The 22,733-nt window shown below is 42.4% G+C and overlaps 1 protein-coding gene across 1 annotated transcript; it reads right to left on the bottom strand.

Moving 5' to 3' along the window:
- Positions 1–1,905: 1,905 nt before the first annotated feature.
- LOC141135221 (avidin-like) lies at positions 1,906–17,778 on the bottom strand. Its single transcript, XM_073624412.1, has 4 exons — positions 17,635–17,778; positions 17,254–17,452; positions 5,877–5,994; positions 1,906–2,105 (listed from the first exon to the last, which is right to left on the bottom strand). The coding sequence occupies exons 1-4, from the start codon at positions 17,701–17,703 to the stop codon at positions 2,039–2,041; spliced, it is 453 nt and encodes a 150-aa protein (XP_073480513.1). The 5' UTR covers positions 17,704–17,778; the 3' UTR covers positions 1,906–2,038.
- Positions 17,779–22,733: the final 4,955 nt, after the last annotated feature.

The following is a 22,733-nucleotide window of genomic DNA, read 5'->3' on the forward strand; positions in this document are numbered from 1 at the left end:
AAATTTTAAAAAGTGTGGAATTTTTGGAGGGGCTCAGACCTGACTCCTTTGGACAATGCTTCCTCTTTGCACATACTGTGTATATTAAAGCGGTTGTAAACCACTGGACTTTATTTCTTTTTTTACACCCTGCAAGGTAAAGACGTAATGTGCTAGTATGCATTGCATACTAGCACATTATGTTAAACTTACCTTAAAACTAAGCCCTCCTGCGCTGAGATCTCAGAGCTGCAGCAGGCTCCCATATTCGCCCGTCTTGCTTCCAGGTTCGCGGACTCTGGCTCTGTGACTGGCCGGAGCCGCGATGATGTCACTCCTGCACATGCGTGAAGGAGACGCAGATTACGGCACAGGGATCAGAAGGAACAGCACAGCTGGCCTTTTCTTCAGAGCGCATGCGCCAGTGATGTCACTGGCTGCATGTAATGTAAATATCTTCTAAACGGTGCATGTTTAGGAGATATTTATACTACCTATAGGCAGGGCCGCTGATAAGCCAGGACAACTGGCCCTGTTGTGCCGGGCCCAGCCAGCAGGGAGGCCCGGGCAATCTGAATAATTGAGAGTGCAGAATAAAAAAAAAAAGTATTTCACTGGCTGCATGTAATGTAAATATCCCACTGTAGTTTAGGAGTCTCTCACGTCCCACCTGTGTGCTGTGTGTGAAAACCGCTGCATGGGGGCTCCGACAGAACAGGCTGCTGTCTGGACCGGGCAGTCCAATCACCTGTCATTACCCTTTGGTGATAAGAGAACAGACGTAACAGTCACTACATTCCCAGAATGAAGCACAGGAAGACGTCTTTCAGGTGTTGAGCTGCTTGCGCGGGGGAGGAGGGGGGTCATTTCCAACATGAAGTCAGATAGCCGACCAGCTTGTCATCCTTAAAGTATATCACGTGCTGAGTGTATAGAAGCCGCACATCCCCCACCTCTGCTGCACCCTCCTATCCAGTTTGTGTCTATCACACAGGGGGGTGCTGCACACTTGTGTTCTGTCTAGTTTCTTCTTATCCTTATGTAGGAATCTTGTCCCTCATGAGATGTTCACTTATCAGTATACTCCTTTCTGATTGCTGATTGGATGCTATCCTCTTTTTTTCCCCCCACTGTTTTGGCAATGAGCCAGGTGATACTAAAAGGGTTTTATTTTATGTTTGAATTAACAACATATTCTTTCCTGCTGACCATCTCCTGTACTATGTCTGCAGTCTATGACCATCTCCTGTACTATGTCTGCAGTCTCTGACCATCTCCTGTACTATATATGCAGTCTCTGACCATCTCCTGTACTATATATGCAGTCTCTGACCATCTCCTGTACTATGTATGCAGTCTCTGACATCTCCTGTACTATATATGCAGTCCCTAACCATCTCCTGTAGAATGTCTGCAGTCTCTGACCGTCTCTTGTAGTATGTTTGCAGTCTCTGACCGTCTCTTGTAGCATGTCTGCAGTCTCTGACTGTCTCTTGCAGTATGTCTGCAGTCTCTGATCATCTCCTGTAGGATGTCTGCAATCCCTCTGCAGGCATTGCATGCATTATGGCATTGACAGGAGGTCTGTTCTCATCTGAAAACAGTATTTCTTTTGGATAATCAAACTTATAACTAGCTGGAGAAAGATAAATAGCACTTGAAGACAAACCTGCACTTTTTTCAAGGTGGGTCTGGGGAGGGGCCAGGGAGCAGGGCCATGGGTGGGGCTGAAGGAGGGACCAGGGGTGGGACCAGGGGTGGGGCTGAAGGGGGCCCCGTCAGGTAGGCTGTATGGGGCCCTATGATTTCTATCAGCGGCCCTGCCTATAGGTAAGCCTTATTATCGGCTTACCTATAGGTAAAAGTAATGTGTGGAACTTTAGTTCCACATTAATAGTATTTGAATGACAACAAATGAGACACTGGTTGTGTTACTGTTTATAATTTATTTATAATTACCATACAGATAATGTCTGCGTATGTATACGTGTATTTTCCTCTGTGCTGTCACTTTGTCTGGAAAAAAGATTTTGATTTAGTTTCAATAATCATTTTGAAGTCAAAAGCAGTAAATGGTTTGTTTATCTTCACTAACGCCATTTGATCCAAGGCAGGTATTATGGTATCTGGTAAAATACATTAAAGCCAACTTTAAAAGAGAATAAAAAGAAAATGTTTTGGTTACATGCAGCTATTTACTAAGCAACTAACACCAACATATTGTAGAACCTATTTTAGAAGAACGGTGTTGATGTATATTATTATTATTTAATAATATTTATGAAATAATATTTCAAATAAACAATTGATGTAAAGATAGGCTGATTACAAAGCCATCTTGTTGGTTTCTCTAGTAAAATACTCTATCATTAAATTAAATTATATACAGTTATTATTCTATATGATACTCATGTACAAAAGTTAGTATGATTGTACAAATGTTATCTTTTAACATCAATAAAAGCTTATTGTTTTAAAAAAAAACACTCTTCCTCAATGTAAAGCCGCGTACACATGGGCAGACTTTTCGACTGGACTGGTCCGACGGACTTTCCGACGGACCTTCAACTGACTTTTGACGGACTTCCAACTGACTTTTTAACAAACGAACTTGCCTACACACGATCACACCAAAGTCCGACGGATTCGTACGTGATGACGTACACCGGACTAAAATAAGGAAGTTGATAGGCAGTAGCCAATAGCTGCCCTAGCGTCGGTTTTTGTCCATCTGGAAAAGTCTGCTGAAGGTCCGATGAAGCCCACACACGATCTGATTGTCCACCGGACTCGGTCCGTCAGACCAGTCCGGTCGAAAAGTCCGACCATGTGTACGCTGCATAAGATGAATGCCAATTGGTTGCTGTTTCAAAATATTGTCAATTGCTTGCCAAGGATTATTGCACTTTCAGCTTCTCCTCATTAAATAAACTTGTAAAACAGGGAAAAATTGAAGGATAAATACACCTCTGGTACCTTGTTGCATGTCACACACGTATTTAGGGTGTAATGTGTTACTATTAAGCAGCGCACCTCACCCCCACCCATGACAGCGGCGGGGGTTCCTCTGCCTGTAACCGCTGTCACGTTTAAAAACGGTGCAACTTTGCAGGGCTCCGTCCCCAAAGCTGTGTCATTCATTCACAAGGATCTATGAATGAGAAAAACTACAAGTCCCATCTGCCACTGTGGCAGATGGACTTGTAGTTTCAACGAACTGCAATCACACTGATCAGCACGCGTGTAGTTCATTCATTTTTTCTTTAGCTTTGTGCCTGTATGGATATACAGATACAAAGCTGGAGGAAGAAAGACTGAGTGTATTGCCCTGCAGGCTCCTGGGGGAAAAAAAATAAATGCACTTTTTTTTTACCTGCAAAAACATGTGCATTTATGTGAACCTTTAAGCACACATCCACAAATTTGGTTTACCATGGATGGGACAAAAAAGTTCAATGATTTTGATTGTTGAACTGTCCTTTTTTCTGTATTAAGCAACTCTGTTTTTAAACCAGAAATCCCTGCAAAGCAGGGGGAAAATACTTCTGCTGCCCACGCTACTACACACTATTCTGATGAAAATACATTGGGGGTTATTTACGAAAGGCAAATCTACTTTGCACTACAAGTGCAAACTACAAGTGCAAAGTGCACTTGAAATTGCACTGAAAGTGCACTTGGAAGTGCAGTCGCTGTAGATCCGAAGGGGACATGCAAGGAAAATAAAAAAACAGCATTTTAGCTTGCACATGATTGGATGATAAAATCAGCAGGGTTTTCCCTCATTTCAGATCTACCCCTCAGATTTACAGCGACTGCACTTCCAGGTGCACTTTCAGTGCAATTTCAAGTGCACTTTGCACTTGTAGTTTGCACTTGTAGTGCAAAGTAGATTTGCCTTTCGTAAATAACCCCCATTGTCCCCTAAAGTCTCTGCAGAAACCATCACTACCAGTAGTATCTCTCTCCTTTCCCCCCCTCTGCACTTACTAGTTATTTTTTAGGACCCCAGGTCACTACTGTGTCCTGTAGTGGAACAGTGTTCATGGGCAGTGGGAGATGTATGTATCTACCCCTGCATTCTAAGTGCTATGTTGTATGCTACATATTCCTGACCCCTGCACTGTAGGCTGTGCTGTTATCGCTAACCGAAGTGTTCATTGACTCAATAGATGCTGGTTGCTAAGTAGTACTGTATACACTCTGGGCCATTGCACTCGTTGAATGCTACATATGCTATGCATGTTACAGTCCTGACTTTTTTAAGGTAGACCTAGATACAGTCGCTCAAGCCAACTGTTATTTGACCAGAGAAGGCAATGGTCTCATGTCCTTGGAACCCACGTATGATGACTTTTGGAAGGAACAATCAATTGTTTAGCTCAGAAAATGTGCATTTATTTCCCAATTATAAGCATGTCTGATGGCTTCCAGTGCTGCTACCCCTCCACTCTCCTTAGAACAATTGATTTCTCCAGCCTTCAAAAGGTCAGTCACTAGTCATGGATAAGTGCACGGTCTATGTAATCTCAAGGACAATGCTTCAGCGGTGAACCCCTCATCAGACAGGGAATCCAACTAAGAATTGCAAAACAACACACAGGGGGTGCAAATGCCTAGTGCATTACCCAAGGTTTAATAAAAGAAACCAAACAGTCAAATAAATACTCACAAAGAACAGATTTACGTGTTTCGGGCACACATCCCCTTCCCCAGAGCTCAGAGGGATGCGTCCCTGAAATGCCTGCCAACATCGCCAATTGCTCGGTCATTCGTTGCCACATTGATTTACCATCAGAGCGTGTCATGCGCATTGCATCTGTTTGTGAGTATTTATTTGACTGTTTGGTTTTTTTTAATAAACCTTGGGTAATACACTATGCATTTGCGCCCCCTGTGTGTTCTTTTGCACCTCCACTCTCTTTCCCTACACGTTTAACATAGCAACAAACATGAAGCTAAGCTGAGTCAAGCTGTCACATTTGTGTGCCAAGAGCAATGCTTGAGGGAGGTCAGATCATACATGTCTATGGGCTCTTTCACTGTTCATGAGTCTATATGTTGAATTTTCCTATTAGATAGCTATTGATCACCTAAATTTCAGCTGGCATCATGGGTGTCTGCAGAGAGTATACAGTACATGTATGTGCTACAAACATGAATGTCTGGGTAGTAATCAGCCGGTTGAGACATAACCTTAGGCAGCCCATACATTATGCATTTGTTTGATCAACCAGCAGGTTGCTGTAGTATTATATCATTATTGCCAGCGGCACTGATCTTTCAAGAGAAACCTGATAGGCTAGTTGTACACAAGTCGAGCGATAGATTGTATTGTGTACAACCAGTCTGCCCATACATGGATAAAAATTCAGCTTGTCCCTGCTGAACTGGACACATTTTGATCCATGTATAGCCAGCTTTACAGTCCAATTGTCCACTAACTTCTTTCTGATGTTAATCGGCAGCTGTGGCCTAAATTTTTTTAATCCTAGAGTTCAGCTTAAAACAATGTCAGCTAGTGGAATTTTTTTTTTGGGGGGGCAAAACAGTATGAGTGAAAAGCGCTCTATGAATGGAGAAAGTGGACCTTTCATTTTATGTGCCTGTGCTCCATTTATAGAGTGATTTTCATTCCTGAAAGCTATAGTACAGCTTCTATGAATGGATGAGAGCTATGGAAAGGGCAGGCATAGATGTCCCTTGTGTTGATTTTTACCTATAAAAAATCAGCTAAGTTTTACCTAAATTTAGGCTTTTATACAACACTGAGTGTTGTTGACATCCAAGATCTCCTCTCAAACAGTTGGTCAAAGGTAAAGATTCGATGCAAATGCAAAATCCCTTTAAAATGGTCTCTAATTCTCAACAGTGAGTCTACTAGGTGTATACAGTACCTTGTTTGCATCCAGTTATGTTTAGCATCTGAGCTCTCTTCTCTAAGTAACCAGGTAGTTTGTAGAGCTTGTCCTGTTTCATTTCTGAAACATTGGCCTGTGAATACTGTGATAACATCTGTGAAAAAAGGCATCTGGTTAATATCAGTGGCCTACACATCATATGCCCTGGTAGGGCCCTATTATTATCATTCCCTATTATTCTTTTATCTATTGGGAGTTATTATCAGAAGTCTATGAAATATTCTATGACCTTGTAGGGGTTAATACCAGTGATCTATGAATTACTTTGTAACCTTATTCTAGCAAGAGGCATGAATTTTTACACATGAAAATGCCTGTGTAGGAAAAAGGGAAAACTTAAAAAAACAAAGTTGGTTCAGCTGAACTGGATGTATACCCATGTGTTTATTTATTTATTTATTTTTTTATACCCACATGACAGCAAATATGTGCATCTTTTTTTGATAGCTATAATTATTTTACAGAGGCTTCAAATTTCCAGTTTGTCCAAAACATTCTGGCTTTGAGTGGAGCCATTTGATTGCCACACTGATTTCTTATATCCTTCAGGGACCCAAATTATTGACTTTGCCCACCTGTTATGGCCAAAAAGTCTGACTCTTGGTTAGGCCCAGACTGGGACAAAAAACAGGCCCGGGCATTTTGACTGAGCAGCCCATAACATGTTAACCGGCCCCTTCCCCACTCTCCATCCTGATGGGAGAGGGGAGGGGGGAACCTGGCAGAGCTGCGGGGCGGGGGGGCGGGGCTGGGTAAGAGATGTGGGGCCAGAGAGCACAGGGAGGAAGTCGGAGAGCATGGAGTGGATTGGAGAGCAACAGGGACCCGGAGAGCACTGGAAGGGGGATCGGAGAGCACAGGAGGGGAGGTGGACAACACAGGGGGGAAGGCGGAGAGCATGGGGCGAGAGAGCACAGGGGGAGGCAGAGAACATGGGGTTGGAGAACACAGGGGGGGCTGGAGAGCAAAAGGGGGGCTCAGAGAGCATGGGGGAGGTGGAGAGCACAGGGGAGGGGCAGAGAACACGGGGAAGCGGAGAACATGGGGGAAGTGGAGAACACGGGGTGTAGCGGAGAGCACTGGGAGGGCCAAGGGCAGGGATGTGGGAGAGGCGGAGAGCACTTGGGGGGTGGAGAGCACAGGGGAAAAAGCAGAGAACATGGGGTAAAGCAGAGAGCACTGGGGGGGGGGGCCTGGAGAGTACTAGGAAGGTGGAGAGCACAGGGGAGAGGCGGAGAACACGGGGGAAGCAGATAACACTAGGTGGGGCAGAGAGAGCAGGGGGGGAGCCAGAGAACAGAGGAGGAGGGCTGGAGAGCACAGGGGCTGGAGAGCATAGGGAGATGTCAGAGAGCACTGGAGGATTGGAAAGCACTTGGGGGCCAGAGAGCACAGGCTGGGAGGCGGATAGCACAGGCTGGGAGGAGGAGAACACAGGGGGAGGAGGAGAGCACTGTGGGGGGGCAGAGAGCACTGGGGGAGCTCGAGAGCACAGGGGAATGTTCGGGAGCACAGAGGGGGCTAGAGAGCACAGGAGGTGGGCAGGAGAGCATGGGGGGGCTGGAGAGCACAGGTGGATGGCGGAGAGCACGGGGGGGCCGAGAGCACAGGAGGATGTTGGAAAGCACTGGAGGGGGGTTGGAGAGCATTGAGGGGGCTGGAGAGCACATAAGGGGGGGTCTGAGAGCACTGGGGGGCGGCAGAAAGAAGCCGGATAAGAGGAGCAGCTGCATATAGAAAAATCTGATGTTTCCATCAGCTGTCGGGTGCTGCTGCCACCATTGCTGGTAAGGGAACCCGGCAGTGTAGCCTTTCACCTTCAAGGTCGGGTCCGGAGAGGGGGAGGAATCAGATAAGCAGAAGTTCCACTTTTGGGTGGAACTCCGCTTTAAGTACACTTTACATTGCTTAATTTTTTATAAGTTTATATAAAAAGTGTTAAAGTGGAGTTCCACTCCTAAAATTATTTTTGCATAAATCAGCTGCATTAAAAACGAGTAAAAACATTTGGAAAAAAAAAATTTTTTTTACTCACCTCTTAATGCCTGCTGCTAGAGGGTACCTCGTAATCTGCCTCCTTCCTCACCTCGGCTCCTTACATCACTTCCCTCGGTGCCTCCACTCACTAGTGCTCCTGGGAGATGCTTGTCATCATTTCCCAGGAGTCACTGGGCAGCGCCAAGGGCTTCGTTGCCATCACAATGGGGGCAGGCACTTCTGACACCGACGCCCATTGTGATGGCAACGTCTGAAGTGTACGGCACCGCGTCGTACATGCAGCGCATGCGCAAGAACGCTGGTCGCTCAGCTGCACCAGAGCCCGGAAGATAGTGCTTGTGGGCTTCACATGCCCACAAGCACTATGGAAACTGCTTGAAAAGAGGAATATAAATTATATTCCTCTACGAAATCGGCAATCGAGGGCAGATTCAGCTCAGAGTACTCTAAATCAGCCTGATTAACAAAGGATATGGATCCTAAAAAAAATAAAAATAACAGTGGGAACTCTGCTTCACAGCACAGCAACAAACGCAAATGGATCAGCCACTTAATGAGTTGTGGTCACGGCGGACCCGAGGTGTGCAGGCGTCAGACTATCTCTCTCACCTACTCCCCGGTGCCTCCTCGCTCTATCCATGTGTCACTTCCTCATACGATGCGGCAGCGTCACTCGTAATTGGTGGGGTACGTCATACAGTCATAGAGCTGTGTTTGTTGCTGTGCTGTGAAGATCGATTTACTGTGGAAGTGTTTATCTGCGTTTTTGATACTTGTAACATGTGAGTTTTATACTGAAGATTTTTGAGTGCTTTTAATAAATTTGTAAACGTTTTTGCACTATTGGAGTATTCTTTGTATTTCACATATGGAACGATCCCTGCACACGATTCTGACATTGTGATCTGACGATGTGACCCATGTGATGTGGTCAAAAAGCTTTTAAGCCCTAACACGAGAGTGTGGGCATTAGGAGTCGGTGAGTGGATTACCATAGGGAGTGGGATCACCTAACACTTGGGTGTGGTGGAAGTTGAAGAAAAGAAAAGAAAGTCAACATTTAAAGGACTGTTTTGGTTTTTCTAGCAGTCTTCTGAATTATTTATATTTACATATGTTCATCAGTTGTCACTGGGTGGGCACGTATTTATGTAATATTTATTTGCTTTACTTATTATTTGGTTGAGTTTAGGATTTTTTATATATCCATAAGTACTAGCGCCACTGTGTTTGTTTTGTGTCACATAGTTTTCCGTTTTGGCACACAGAAGAGCACCGTGTACAGTATTCTGATTCTTTAAAGTGGCAGCTTTAGATTAGGTATATTCTTGAACCTGAGGCGCAGTGGTGGGAAGTGAGTTAGGAGGGTGACATCAGGACTCACATTACCAACGGTTGAGATATTATTATATCTTATCTTATTTTTATTTTTTTACCCATCTTTATTCTTAGTAGTGGTAAGAATTGAGAAGGCTACTCTAGGTTTTTTATCATTCCAAATAATTTTTTTAAGCTTTAGATTCACCTGGTTGAAAAAATTATTGTTCACCTGGATGGGGAGTGAGCGGAAATAATAAGAATTTTAGGAAGGGTCTGCATTTTAAAAACCACTATTTTCCCTACCCAGGAGAGTTGTGTTTTATTTATTCTAGTAGTTTAGGGAAATTTACTTCATATAATTTAGCTGTTGGATAGGTAAGTTGGATCCCCAAATAAGGAATGGAGGGCTGGTCCCAATTGTTAGTTGTTTTATTTTTAAGGGTCATGTAGCTTTTTTGGGATATATTCATAGGCAGGACATGACATTTGTTGCTATTAATTTTGTAGTATGAGATTTTCCCAAAGGATTCTAATATATTTTGCACATTGGTGAGAGAGGTTTCAGAATTGGATAAGGAAAGTATTATATCATCGGCGAATAATCCTAATTTGTGTTCAATATTGCCCACTTTAATACCTGTAATTGATTCATTAGAACGGATTAGTTCTGCCAAAGATTCTATTGCCAATGAAAATATTATTGGTGAAAGAGGGCAGCCCTGTCTTGTGCCATTAGAAAGGTCAAAGCTTTTGGACAAATTTCCTGAAGTGAATACTTTAGCAGAGGGCTTCGTATAGAGGGACATTATGGCTGAATGAATAAAACCTGTAAATCCAAATTTCATAAGTGTTGCCGATAGATAGCCCCAATGAACGCTATCGAATGCCTTCTCTGCATCTAATGCAAGAAGCAGAGAAGGCACTCCACTATTCTCCACTTGCTGAATCAAATTAATCATACGCCTTGTTCCAGCAGGGGCCTGCTGACCTTTAACAAAGCCCACTTGATCCAATCCGATAAGATAGGGAGTAATTTCCAACAGTCTACTAGCTAGTATTTTAGCATAAATTTTAATGTCAGTGTTTAACAATGATATTGGCCTATAATTGGCCGGTGAAGTAGTATCTTTCCCAGGTTTCGGTATTGTTATTATAATAGCTTCCAACATTTTTGGGGGGAAACTATTACTACTGGATGCTGTAAAATTGTACAATTTAGTCAGGTGGGGTACTAAAGTAGTGGCAAATGTTTTATAATATTCACCAGAGAGGCTGTCGACACCTGATGCCTTATTAATTGGGATGTCTTTAATGGCCTTTGATATTTCCTGTTCTGTAATCGGCTTATTTAGATTATCAAAGGTAGCAGCATTAATCTTTGGAAGCTTGATATTATCTAGAAATTTTGTTATGTCCTCCGGTGAAGGTTGGGGAGTATTCTTATCCTCCTTTAGATTATAGAGGAGTCCATAATAATTTGAGAAGTTGTCCGCTATATCTTGGGGATTGTAAATGACCCTTCCATTGTCATGATGGACCATTTTGTGAATTCAACCTTTGATTTGTTGTTTTCGAAGTTGGGAGGCTAACAACTTCCCTGTTCTGTTACCTTGTGAATAAAAGTTAAGTTTTAGTTTCTTAAAATATTTATCGTGGTTAGTTACTAGAGTAGCTCTTAATTCGTTTCTACAGTTATTAACCTACCTGGCGGTATGATTATTTCGGATTTTAGGTGCTGAAAGCGGTACAATTATTTTGCATGGAAATTTGGCGTTTTATATTGTAGGTCTGTAAATCTTAACAATAACACACTTAAATCTGTCCAAACCAGAGTCTAGTAGATATCCCGGGTATGATAAAGTTTGAAACACAAAAACATAAATTATAATATAATAAATAAAAATAAATAATTAAAAAAAAAAAAAAAAAAAATAGTAATAAAATAAATTTCCCCACAATTCACTATCGCTCAATTCTGCAAGTGTTCTAATTTACTATCGCTGTTTTTTAGCTGGTCTAAAGCCACTTTTGACGTAAAGGGACACTTTTTGGTTGCTATGGACAATCTCCAGTTTCCAGGCAGAAAGAACAGTGTATTTTATGTAAAACTGCATGCAGGGCATGGGCCAAAGCACTGGGGACAAAAGGGATGTGAAATCATTTCATACAGTACTGTAATCTGTAAGATTACAGTACTGTATGTGTTATGATTTTTACTTTTTTTTTAATTTGCCGCCAGGCTCCGCCCCCGTGCGTCGCGCCGCTCGCAGGGAACGGAGCCTGGCACGGAGAGGCTTCGGAGGAGGACGGAGTCCTCGGACACTGCGGGTGACATCGCAGGATCCCGGGGACAAGGTAAGTAAAGCCGCCCCAGGATCCTGCAATGCGATCCCGAGTGTGGCTCGGGGTTACCGCTAATGGTACTGAATTTTAACCCCGAGCCACACTCGGGAATACCGCCAGGGAGGTTAAGTTGGTGTAACAACTGCAGGTCATTAGGTCGCTTTTTATGATCTTTTTCTAGGGTTTTAATATCCCTCATTAGTTTATCTATAGTGGTAGATTTCCTCTTTTTCTCCCTAGAGGCTAGTTGAATTAGCAAACCTCTAATGTAGGCTTTGTGGGCACACCAAAGAGTAGTGCTTGACACAGAATCTTTATCATTTACCATAAAGAACTCCTGTAGCTTTTCTTTCATCACAGACATGTGCTTCTCTTGTGATAAAATATAAGTATTATTTCTCCATAGAAATGTGTTGTTGCATTGCTGGTCCACCTGTATTTCTAATGTAATTGGTGCATGATCTGACCAGGTAATGTTATGAATTTTGGCGTCTATTGTTTTTTGTAAGAGAGTTTTGTCTGTGATGAAAAAATCTATTCTTGAGTAGGTTTTATGTGCATTGGAAAAGAATGTATAATCCCTTTCCGTGGAGTGAAGACACCTCCAGGGGTCATACAGGTCTTCTTGAAAAAAAAGATCACTTAGTCCCAATCTGATGGTGTGGTTCTTCTTGGTCGTATCAATATTTGGTTCCATAGGGGCATTAAAGTCACCATAAATGATAATGTTATCTTTTTGGATTTTACCTATTTTTTTCAATATTTTCCACAAGAATCGGTGAGGATGTGTGTTGGGTGCATAGACATTGGCAATTGTATATGTTATGTTGTCTATGGTAGCCACTAATATAATAAATCTTCCGTGGTCGTCTGTTTGTAAATCCAGCATCTTAAATGTTACAGTGTCTCTTACTGCAATAATTACTCCTTGTTTCTTTTTGTGATTGTCTGAGTGGAAAATATGTGGATATTTGTTGTGAGTGAACTTTAGTGAATTGTTAGCAAAATGTGATTCCTGAACGCATACTATGACTCTTCCAAACTTTAAGGCGTCAGTCCATAGAGCTTTCCGTTTGTGGGGACTGTTGAGTCCTTTTGCGTTTAATGATAGCAGTTTAAGTCCCATTAATGTGAAACCAATAGATAGCGAAGTGTCGCGTTGCTATTCTTAGGATAAACCAGATTATTCCAGTGAGGTTATGCATTATATAGCGGAATGTTGGAGTGAGCCATATAGCTAAGTCCATGAAGGTAAAGCAAAACCAACTTCTTAACACAACTGAAGAAAAACTGTAAAAAACAAAAAACTGTAAAAACAAGGAGGAGTTGTGAACAACTCCTGTGTACTATTATGTTAGTACTTGCAGTTGGGGGAAAAGTAAATCTTTGAGATACAATTATAACGAGTTCCCTGAAGAAATGATATACCTGAGAACATAACGGTATAGTACTCCATATTGTCTATGAAGTTAGTCAGGTTAGGAGCAGGAGAGAATGCCAGTATAGGTGCCCTTTATCCATGGCTAGTTTGCCATTGTGGTGCTATTTTCCCCAGAGGGGGTTTCTCCAAATTAAGATCACCTTCTTTTGGTAATAATCCCCATGATTTGAGGTACTTCAGCCCTTCTTCTAGCGTGTAAATAGAGTAGGAGATGCTATCCCTCTCTATGAGCAATTTAGTGGGAAACCCCCATTTATACACAATGTTATGGTTGCGGAGGATTTTGGTTATTGGATTCAAATTTTTTCGGACCAAAATGGTTGCTTATGACAAATCCGAGTATAGCTAAATGCCCGCATAAGGATCTGGTAGTGGAGAACGTTGTCTCGCAAGTTGCATCAAATGATCTTTCACATGGTAAAAATGTATTTTCGCAATTACATCCCTGGGCAACTTTTCTGGTATGTGAGAGGGCTTAAGCAGCCTGTGCGCTCTATCTATTACCAGCTCTTAAGGAGATATTGTAGGTATCAGATCAGACATCATTCGGCATAAAAATTGTTTCAAATTTATTATATTTTCAGGGATTCCTCTAAATTTTATATTGTTCCGTCTGGATCTGTCCTCTAAATCGGAAACCTTCAACTTTAGATATTTAATTTCATCCTCCAGATCTATGTGTGAATCCACTAAGTCATTGTGGGCTTCAGTAAAATCATTCATTTTGTGCTCAATATAGTCTACCCTTTCTCCCAAAGCATCCATTTCCATCTTGGATTTTTGCATAAAGGATAGCATATCTTATTAGATTGTAAGCTCTTCTGAGCAGGGCCCTCTTAATCCTCCTGTATCTTATTGTTTTATAACTGTATTGTCTCCCTTTTATATTGTAAAGCGCTGCGTAAACTGTTGGCGCTATATAAATCTTGTATAATAATAATAATAATAATAATAACATCTTGCTGGAGAGCTCCCCTTAAGGATAGTAGCATTTCCTTAAGCTCTGTGTCAACTATGGGCTGGCCAGAAGTGGGGAAAGCATTAAGCTTTTCATTTTAAGGGTTGTTTGTGAATGTAGCATTTACATTAGGGTGAGAGTCACTTACATAACTTTCAGCATCAGAAATTCTTCTTTTTTGCCTCAGTGGGCTGTTGATATCTGCATTAGCTGGGTCAGAGCTGTTATGCTGCACGTTAAGCCCCATATACACTATCAGATTTTCTGCTGATTTTTGTCTTCAGATTTACCAAAACTATGTAGTGCAAGGGCCTGCCTGATTGCATACAAATTGAAACTCCTAAGGTTTGACCTCATATTATATGGTTTTGGTAAATCTGATGAAAAAATCAGCAGAAAATCTGATAGTGTGTATGGGGCTTGAAGTAATTGGTGCAAAATTATACAATCTAATATATCCTATATAACTATTGCATACATGTATTAATTTGTCTAATCCCTATAGTTGCTAATCTGTAAGAGTCTGATAAGCACAATGATACAACAAACACCTCTGCTTAGTAAACAAGTTACATTTATTTCCCAATAAAGTAGGAATGTACTAAAACAGAAGAATTGGAAAAAAAACTAACATAAAGGTATTACAAGAAATTGCACTGTTATAAAGCTTACAATCAGAACACAATACAAGACTTATACGTAACACATCCTATTGGCTGGTCTCCAGGTGTTGCAAAGAGGGAGCTCTGTGCTGCATGAAGTTTAGGCCCAAACCAGCACCCAGAGCAAGGCCTCAAGATGGCCGAGCCATGAGGCTTGCACAGACCTGCATCAGCAGAGAGAGAAAGGGGCAGAGAGACCGAATCGCCTGTGTGTGTCCTCCTTTCATTCAAACATACACGCCTACTCGTAGCCACCCCCATTTGCCTTTCATCCAATAGATATTGCCGAGAGGTATTCCTTCCAATGTCTGCCCATTCTCCAGGAAGCATGCTACATTGTCCACTAGGGGCAGCTCCATTAGCCCTGTGCCTTCTCAGCTAGCTCTTACTCTCTTTGAAGCCTGTAATCACACATGTCACAGCAGGTGGGCTTGAGCCAAACCATTGTTCTGATTACAAAGCTTTGATTTGTTTCATTCCAACTGAGTTTACCTGGCTGAGCTTGGCAACAGGAAATATATGTAGACCATCCAGAAATGTGATATTAATTCACGTTAAATTCCAACATATGCCGCTTTGCATCTAAAGGGCGCATACCACCCTTCTTCAGACACGGCTCCTATTGAACAGTCCATAACTGTTTCTCCCCAACGTGTTTCCGAACCAGTACCTATAGAATAGTCCTTAACTGCTTAACATGTTGTGTTTTTCAACATGTGCAGAAACACCTCCTATGGAACAGTCCATAATGGTCTCACCGTGTTGTGCTTCTTAACATGTGGTGCCAAATGAAGTAATCGGTGCAATATTATATAATCTAATATATCCTATATAACTATTGCATACATGTATTAATTTGTCTAATGCCTATAGTTGCTAATCTGTTAGAGTCTGATAAGCACAATGATTTAACAAACACCTCTGCTTAGTAAACAAGTTACATTTATTTCCCAATAAAGTAGGAATGTACTAAAACAGCAGAATTGGAAAAAAAACTAACATAAAGGTATTACAAGAAATTGCACTGTTACAAAGCTTACAATCAGAACACAATACAAGACTTATACGTAACACATCCTATCGGCTGGTCTCCGGGTGTTGCAAATAGGGAGCTCTGTGCTGCATGGAGTTTAGGCCCAAACCAGCACCCAGAGCAAGGCCTCAAGATGGCCGAGCCATGAGGCTTGCACAGACCTGCATCAGCAGAGAGAGAAAGGGGCAGAGAGACCGAATTGCCTGTGTGTATGCTCCTTTCATTCAAACATACACGCCTACTCGTAGCCACCCCCATTTGCCTTTCATCCAATAGATATTGCCGAGAGGTATTCCTTCAAATGTCTGCCCATTCTCTAGGAAGCATACTATATTGTCCACAAGGGCAGCTCCATTAGCCCTGTGCCTTCTCAGCTAGCTCTTATTCTCTTTGAAGCCTGTAATCACACATGTCACAGCAGGTGGGCTTAAGCCAAATCATTGTTCTGATTACAAAGCTTTGATGTGTTTCATTCAGACTGAGTTTACCTGGCTGAGCTTGGCAACAGGAAATATATGTAGACCATCCAGAAATGTGACATTAATTCACGTTAAATTCCAACAGGGCTTAAGAGTGTGCTCTCTCCCCCCTCCCTCCTCCTTCACACTGATCAGCCTGCATTCCTATGCTGTGCTGTGAGTGGGAGGGGCCGGCACCATGCAGTTTCTCTGGAGTCCAGGCTGTTAAATGTGCTTAATTTACAGGGCTATGCTGTGTTATCAGGTAGGCTATAAATAGCGTTGGGCTGCTTCAGGGAGACTCGGTTCTCAGAGCTCTCCTATAGTGTGACCATCCACTTCCGATGCTGGCCACGCCCGCCTATGTTATTCATTTTTTTAACTTTCTAACATTTTTGTTTTAAGTTTATTTAACATCAAAAGAGATTTTTAGGGATTGCTCTAACCCTGTGTTTAGTAGAGACATATTTGATCTCTAATGTAGTCACTTACATAGCCTAAACTTGTAAGCTAAAATGATGACATTCGAGAAGAATTATGTTGTGCTCAGTAATGAGATTTCGGTTACTTATATAGGCTACACAATGCATAGTTGCCAACAGTGTAAAAATATTTTTAGGGACACTTTTTTGGCTGTAGGCGGAGTCGCATTATAATTAGGGTGCGGGGCATGCATTTGGAGGTGTGGCACAGGGGGAAAAGTAAAACAGTGGTGGGTGTGGTTTATGCAAAATAGCGGGCGTGGCTTAAATGGGCGTAGTGCTTTTTTTCTGCATCCAAAACAGGCTACATGATTTTCAACTGCATCATTGACACCAGTGCTTGCAGTTCCAGTATGTTCCGGTTCCAGAAAAAAAAAGCACCGGACCCCAATACTGTTAAAAAAAAAAAAGAAGAAAAAAAATCATCTGGAATCTATCTGGAAACGCATCAAAAATGCAACACCGCACTGGAACACATCAAAAATGCACATGCAGAAACGCATTCGGAATGGATCTGGAGGACATTTTTGTGGTGTGAACTGGCAATAACACCGATAAAGTTAAAAAATGATGTGGCTTTAGTAAATTATTGACATTACAGTATATAGTCTACATAATTAAAGATAATAATGATAAAGTTGGAGAAGAAGTACGTTACTTGTAAACTGCCACATGACGGTAAATCCAAATGTTGGGAGGCCTGATGACTGTTGATACCCAAACAGAGGTGATTCCAGAATGGTTTTATTAGTGGTAGATACAGCTGTTAGGTATTTCCCTACTATAAGCCCATTCTTGTCAACATATACAGTCATATTGGAGCCAAGGTCATTCTGCCACTGACCAGTCAGGTCACACTGTGCAAGACATAGAATAAAAAAAGAAAAAATACAGTAATTATCATACTATATACTAATTTAATACAGGTTTGTTGGAAAAATACCAGTGTTGAACAGCAACCAATTATATTTAACTGGACAAAAAAAAATTATATTTTGATTATTATAGAACTTAAATCCATTCCCATGCTGTGCCTTACCTTTGCATTAATACAGAGACTTATGCTTAGCAGACCCAGTGCTAAAGCTAAATACATTTTCATCCTCATGGTGCCACTTGTGCAGTCCAGTGCTAAGAGAGCTTAAGCTGCGTGTTCTGTCTAATATATAGTGACTTTGGGTGTGACTTTGTAACATTGTAGAACTAGAGTGATAAAACAATTTCTCTTTCATTTTTTACTTGCATGGTCAAATTTTTTCCTGGATCTAATCAGAGTCCCTATTATGCATGCAATCTTACCGTCTTTGCCGGCGTATAAGGCGACTGGGCGTATAAGGCGACCCCCTAATTTTACAGCTAAAATGCTGGTTTTGAGATATACTCACCGTATAAGATGACCCCTTTCAGGTGCTTAAGATGGAGGGTCAGATGCCAGATGAAGGGTCAGGTGCCAGATGGAGGGTCAGGTGCTTCAAACCAAAGCTCCTGGGGTGGATGGTGAGGTGGCCGTGGAAGGAAAAGGAGCCGAGGGGTAGCCGCATTCAGTAACATACTGTATACAGTATTACAGTGTACTGCGCTGAGCCAATCACGGCAAGCGATGTATTCTATTAATGAATACAAAGCCTGCTCGGATTGGCTTTGAGATTCAGAGAGGCGCGGGCTGATGATATTACAACCTCTGCCAATCCGAGCAGGCTTTGTATTCATTAATAGAATACATCGCACGCTGTGATTGGCAGAGATTGGAACATCATCAGCCCGCGCCTCTCTGACTCTCAAAGCCAATCCGAGCAGGCTTTGTATTCATTAATAGAATACATCGCTCGTCGTGATTGGCTCAGCGGATATTGAAGAGGTGGTCAAGCCTTGGTAGGTGGGAATTGCGTAGGTTCCAGTCATACTTTTATCCTCACATGTTGACTGATTAAGGGGGAGGGGGAGCTTATTGGGCATGTTTTGGGTGAATATGCATGTTTCTGCTTGCCTGTTTTTATTTGTGGTGTGCTTTTCTTCTCTTTCAGGTGGTGTGCAGGGCCTGGTCTGGATATTGGGCCGCTCGTGTGTGTTTTGGGGGGCCAAAAGAGCAGACGTTAGGCTTGATGGGAGACAATTGGGCATTTCTAGGAAGGAAGCCTGTGTCCGTTGGTTGGGAGTATCGGGCATGCTGTGGAGCAGGATGGTGCTGGAAGTGCATCACTTTGCACGACTGGACAGGCCGCTGGACGTTTTGGAGTTACACATCGGCAGTAATGATTCGGGATTAAATTTGATTTCCTGCGGCTCCGTATGGCCTTCTCGGAGATGCTTATTGTGTGGTCCGACATCATTGCTTGGACGACTTGGAGATTGGCTAGATTGGTAGAGCGGCTCAATAAGGCCCGTAAAAAGGTTAACGGGGATGTTAGCAGGTTTGTGGTTAGGAATTGGGGGCTGGTTATCAGGCATTTAGAGCTGGAAGTGGATACTTGGCGATACCTTGGACTGGGCACTAGTCCTCAGGAAGGATGTACTGGAAAAAGAGCGAGTACAAAGAAGGACAGCAAAGCTAATAAAGGGTCTGGAGGATATTAGTTATGAGGAAAGGTTGTGAGCACTGAATTTATTCTCTCTGGAGAAGAGACGCTTGAGAGGGTATATGATTTCAATTTACAAATACCATACTGGTGACCCCACAACAGAGATAAAACTTTTTCACGGAAGGGAGTTTAACAAGATGCGTGGTCACTCATTAAAATGAAAAGAAAAGAGGTTTAATCTTAAACTACGTAGAGGGTTCTTAACTGTAAGAGCGGCAAGGATGTGGAATTCTCTTCCACAGGCAGTGGTCTCATCGGGGTACATCGATAGTTTCAAAAAACTATTAGATAAGCACCTGAACGACTACAACATACAGGCATATACAATGTAATACTGACATATAATCACACACATAGGTTGGACTTGATGGACTTGTGTCTTTTTTTCAACCTCACCTACTATGTGACTATGTAACCTTCGGGGTAACGGGGTACACCTCAGTGCAGTGGGGATTGATATGTGGGCCCTGGGGTTGCAGGATGGCATCCAGACAGCATCGAGGGTGTGGAGGGGCACTCAAGGGTAAGGTTTTTCCCTTGGGTGCTGTGGTCTTTGCGGGTGAATGAAGAAACCTTGGATAAGGAAGAGTTCTGGACCCATTGGAGGTATGGGTCCCGTGTGTAGTATTCCAGTTAACGGTGGGTTAGCTGGAATTTGGTTAATGGGTGCACTGCGGTCAGTGGGTTGTCCCCAAGCCAGCATGTCGGCTAGAGGCCTATTATCATATATAAAAGGTACTGCAGTGCATTATTAAACATATGTTAGTTTGGGGTTCCTGCAAAGACCAACGCGAGTATTGACTGATGGTTTTGGTAACAGATGTTTTTTACAGTTATGTTAATTTAGGTTGAATTTGTTTATAAAGAGACTGCTACAGCCAAAATTTACTCCAACTTGATGTGGTCTCCATTAATGGATAATAGTACGGGTGGTTGGAGTATGGGGTTGGTCAGGCAGTTATGGGGAAGGATGGAACATCTGTTATACAATGGTCAAGGACAGGCTGCGCCACTTAGCACTGGGTGGACATTCTTTCCAGGGTGCCTCTGCCAGCCGCTGCTGCCATCCTCACAGCATGGTGGGTGGAGAGAGATGTGGCAGGTCTGAAAGGAGGGTAGGAGCTGCCCAACTTTTCACATTAACAAACGTGTGATGGATTGCTAGGATGTGAGGTGGTTCTAGCAACCAATCACTCACTTGTTAACATTAATTTGTGTCTTTTATATATGCCTAGAGTTCAGCGTCAATATTAACATGCTTGTGCTTGAACTAGAGGAAGTCCAGATATGGTAACAAAGCTAAGCTGGAAGACCTCAGTTACAACTTATTCTTACTGGAGAAGCAACGCTTAAAGCAGAACTTCACCCAAAAGGGGGAATTCTGCTCTTTATCCTTTTCCCCTCTTCTCTGCCATATTTGGAACATGGTTTTTTTTGGGGGGGGGGAGTGGGTACCTAGTTTTGACAGGTACCCGCTCCCACTTCCACGCTGATCGCCTAGGCCGCAGCCTTCTGGGACACGCCACAGGTCACAGAAGGCTGCGGGACCATTCACAAAGCGCCATGCAGCTTGCGCACGTGCAGCAGGCAGCCATCAGTGCTGCCCACATTGAGATGCTGGCGCCGGGGACCCGAAGACCAGTGAAGAACCAACCCAGGTGAGGAGAAGGCTGGACCCTTGGACAGGTGAGTGCCTGTTTATTAAAAGTCAGCAGTTACATTTTTTCAAAACTGACTGAAGAGGGGATATGATTGCAATAGACAAATCTTTAAATGGTGACTCTAGCATTAGGAGAATACTATTTAATCTAAGGTCTCTAAACAAGACATGTGGCCACACAATCAAGCTGAATGAGAAGTGTAATAGAGCATATGATCAACTGTCACTCCATTATGTAATCTACCCTCCATTTTAAAAGCTTGTTTTTAAAGAAGGTACGTGCCTTATCTTACACTTCTTTCTCGTTAGAGTTTTAGACCTTTTTCTTTGAGCCAAGTTTTAATTAAGAACTTGCACTGTATGTGTTTAGGTGGACTCTAGGTAGTTAGTCTTGCAGATAAGCTATCTTTGTAAATTCCTTTCAGCTGCTTAAAATTAATGATGAAAAAATCTCTCTGTAGAAGCCTGGTTAACCCTTAGAAACTTAGGAGCTAGTTTACCCCCTCCCCTCTGTGTTGTAACTCACATATAAAGATATCATTCTTAATAAAGAGTTCAGACTCACTTTGCACATGAAAGCTGCCTGTTGTGTGTATCATTGGGGTCTCCAGAATTCTGACGGTGTCGCTGTGGATTACCAAGGGTGGTCGGCTGTCCAGTAATCTATGCTATCAAATGGGGGTTCGTCCCGGTTAAAGCAGTTATTCCACGGTAAGTTGTTTGTCTTATCTGACGAATTGTTTCCTTGCTGTGGCTCTGATAAAGCTTTAAAACCATTTAAATTGTATAGAAAGGAGACAGACCATGCCTACATAGACTAATATAGAAAAGGGTCTTTGGCAGACCTAATTAAGTCCTTTTGGGAAGGACACTAATATAGAAAAAGGTCTTTGGCAGACCTAATTAAGTCCTTTTGGGAAGGACACAAATATTTAAACAGTACTGTTTACTCCTTGTGGGAAGGAGAATAGTCTATTAGGTAAATCCACCGCAACCCAAAAACTTTTCTGCTTATTCTTTCTGTCGCTAAGACGTATAAGATCATTTGTTGTGTGGATCAGACGATTGTAAGGTAAGACAATCGTTTCCCACTGTCAATATGTGTCAAAAATATGGTAAAGAAGTTCCTCCCCCTCCTCCCAACCCTGGGGAAACATGTAAAGATTATGTAGCTAGGGTTTGTGGTATGGATTGTGAGTTCAGGGTGGACTGAAACTATGCATAGCTCCGATTCTTTCCCCCGGGATGGTGATAATGATAGGTTCCATATGGATATGTTGAAAAGATTATGTCTAGGAGATAAAAAAAAGGCATTTCCCTGGTACTCCGGGGACCCACAATGGCTTATATGAGACAGGGAGGGGAGAACTGGTTAGAAATATGCCCCGTATTGGTTCCAGGGGGATAATAAGAAACAAAAGAAACCCAACAAATGTTTACATAAGGAGGATTATGAGAGAAAGCACAGGGAAGAGGCAGATAAGAAGAGACCAGACCCAACTGCCCCCCCCCTTCCATTTAACCCTCCACCATACACAAACAAAATCTATCCCAGTCTATCAAAAGAAGATATAGATCTTAAACACAAGAAGACATGCACCTGATTATTGATGGAATAATCGGACACACAACTGCATGGAACTGGGTTCATGTCCCGACCATAGCTGAAACACAAGACAGTGACACCAAAGCAACAGATTATGGGCTTAAGACTGTAAATGGTAGGAAGAAAATGTGGGAAGAAATTGAGAAAGAAATGACAAGTGCTTTTAAAAATAAGTCTTCCCTCCCCACTGCTATAGCGTGCAAACAAAAGTCAAGTGTATCAGTATTGGATTTTCGGAAGAGATTCATGGATACCTGGACTCAAAAGGCTGGGTTATCCTTGCAGGCAGATAT

Source organism: Aquarana catesbeiana, linkage group LG01 (assembly GCF_042186555.1).
Source record: "Aquarana catesbeiana isolate 2022-GZ linkage group LG01, ASM4218655v1, whole genome shotgun sequence".
Classification (NCBI taxonomy): Eukaryota; Metazoa; Chordata; class Amphibia; order Anura; family Ranidae; genus Aquarana; species Aquarana catesbeiana.

What these genes read in the sequence shown, in the direction of transcription:
- LOC141135221 (XM_073624412.1), bottom strand. Translation starts at nt 17,703, where the DNA reads ATGAGGATGAAAATGTATTTAGCTTTAGCACTGGGTCTGCTAAGCATA. An exon ending in GTCTCTGTATTAATGCAAAG is followed by an intron (nt 17,453 to 17,634) that starts GTAAGGCACAGC and finishes TGTCTTGCACAG; the next exon opens with TGTGACCTGACTGGTCAGTG. An exon ending in CGTCATGTGGCAGTTTACAA is followed by an intron (nt 5,995 to 17,253) that starts GTAACGTACTTC and finishes CTTTTTTCACAG; the next exon opens with ATGTTATCACAGTATTCACA.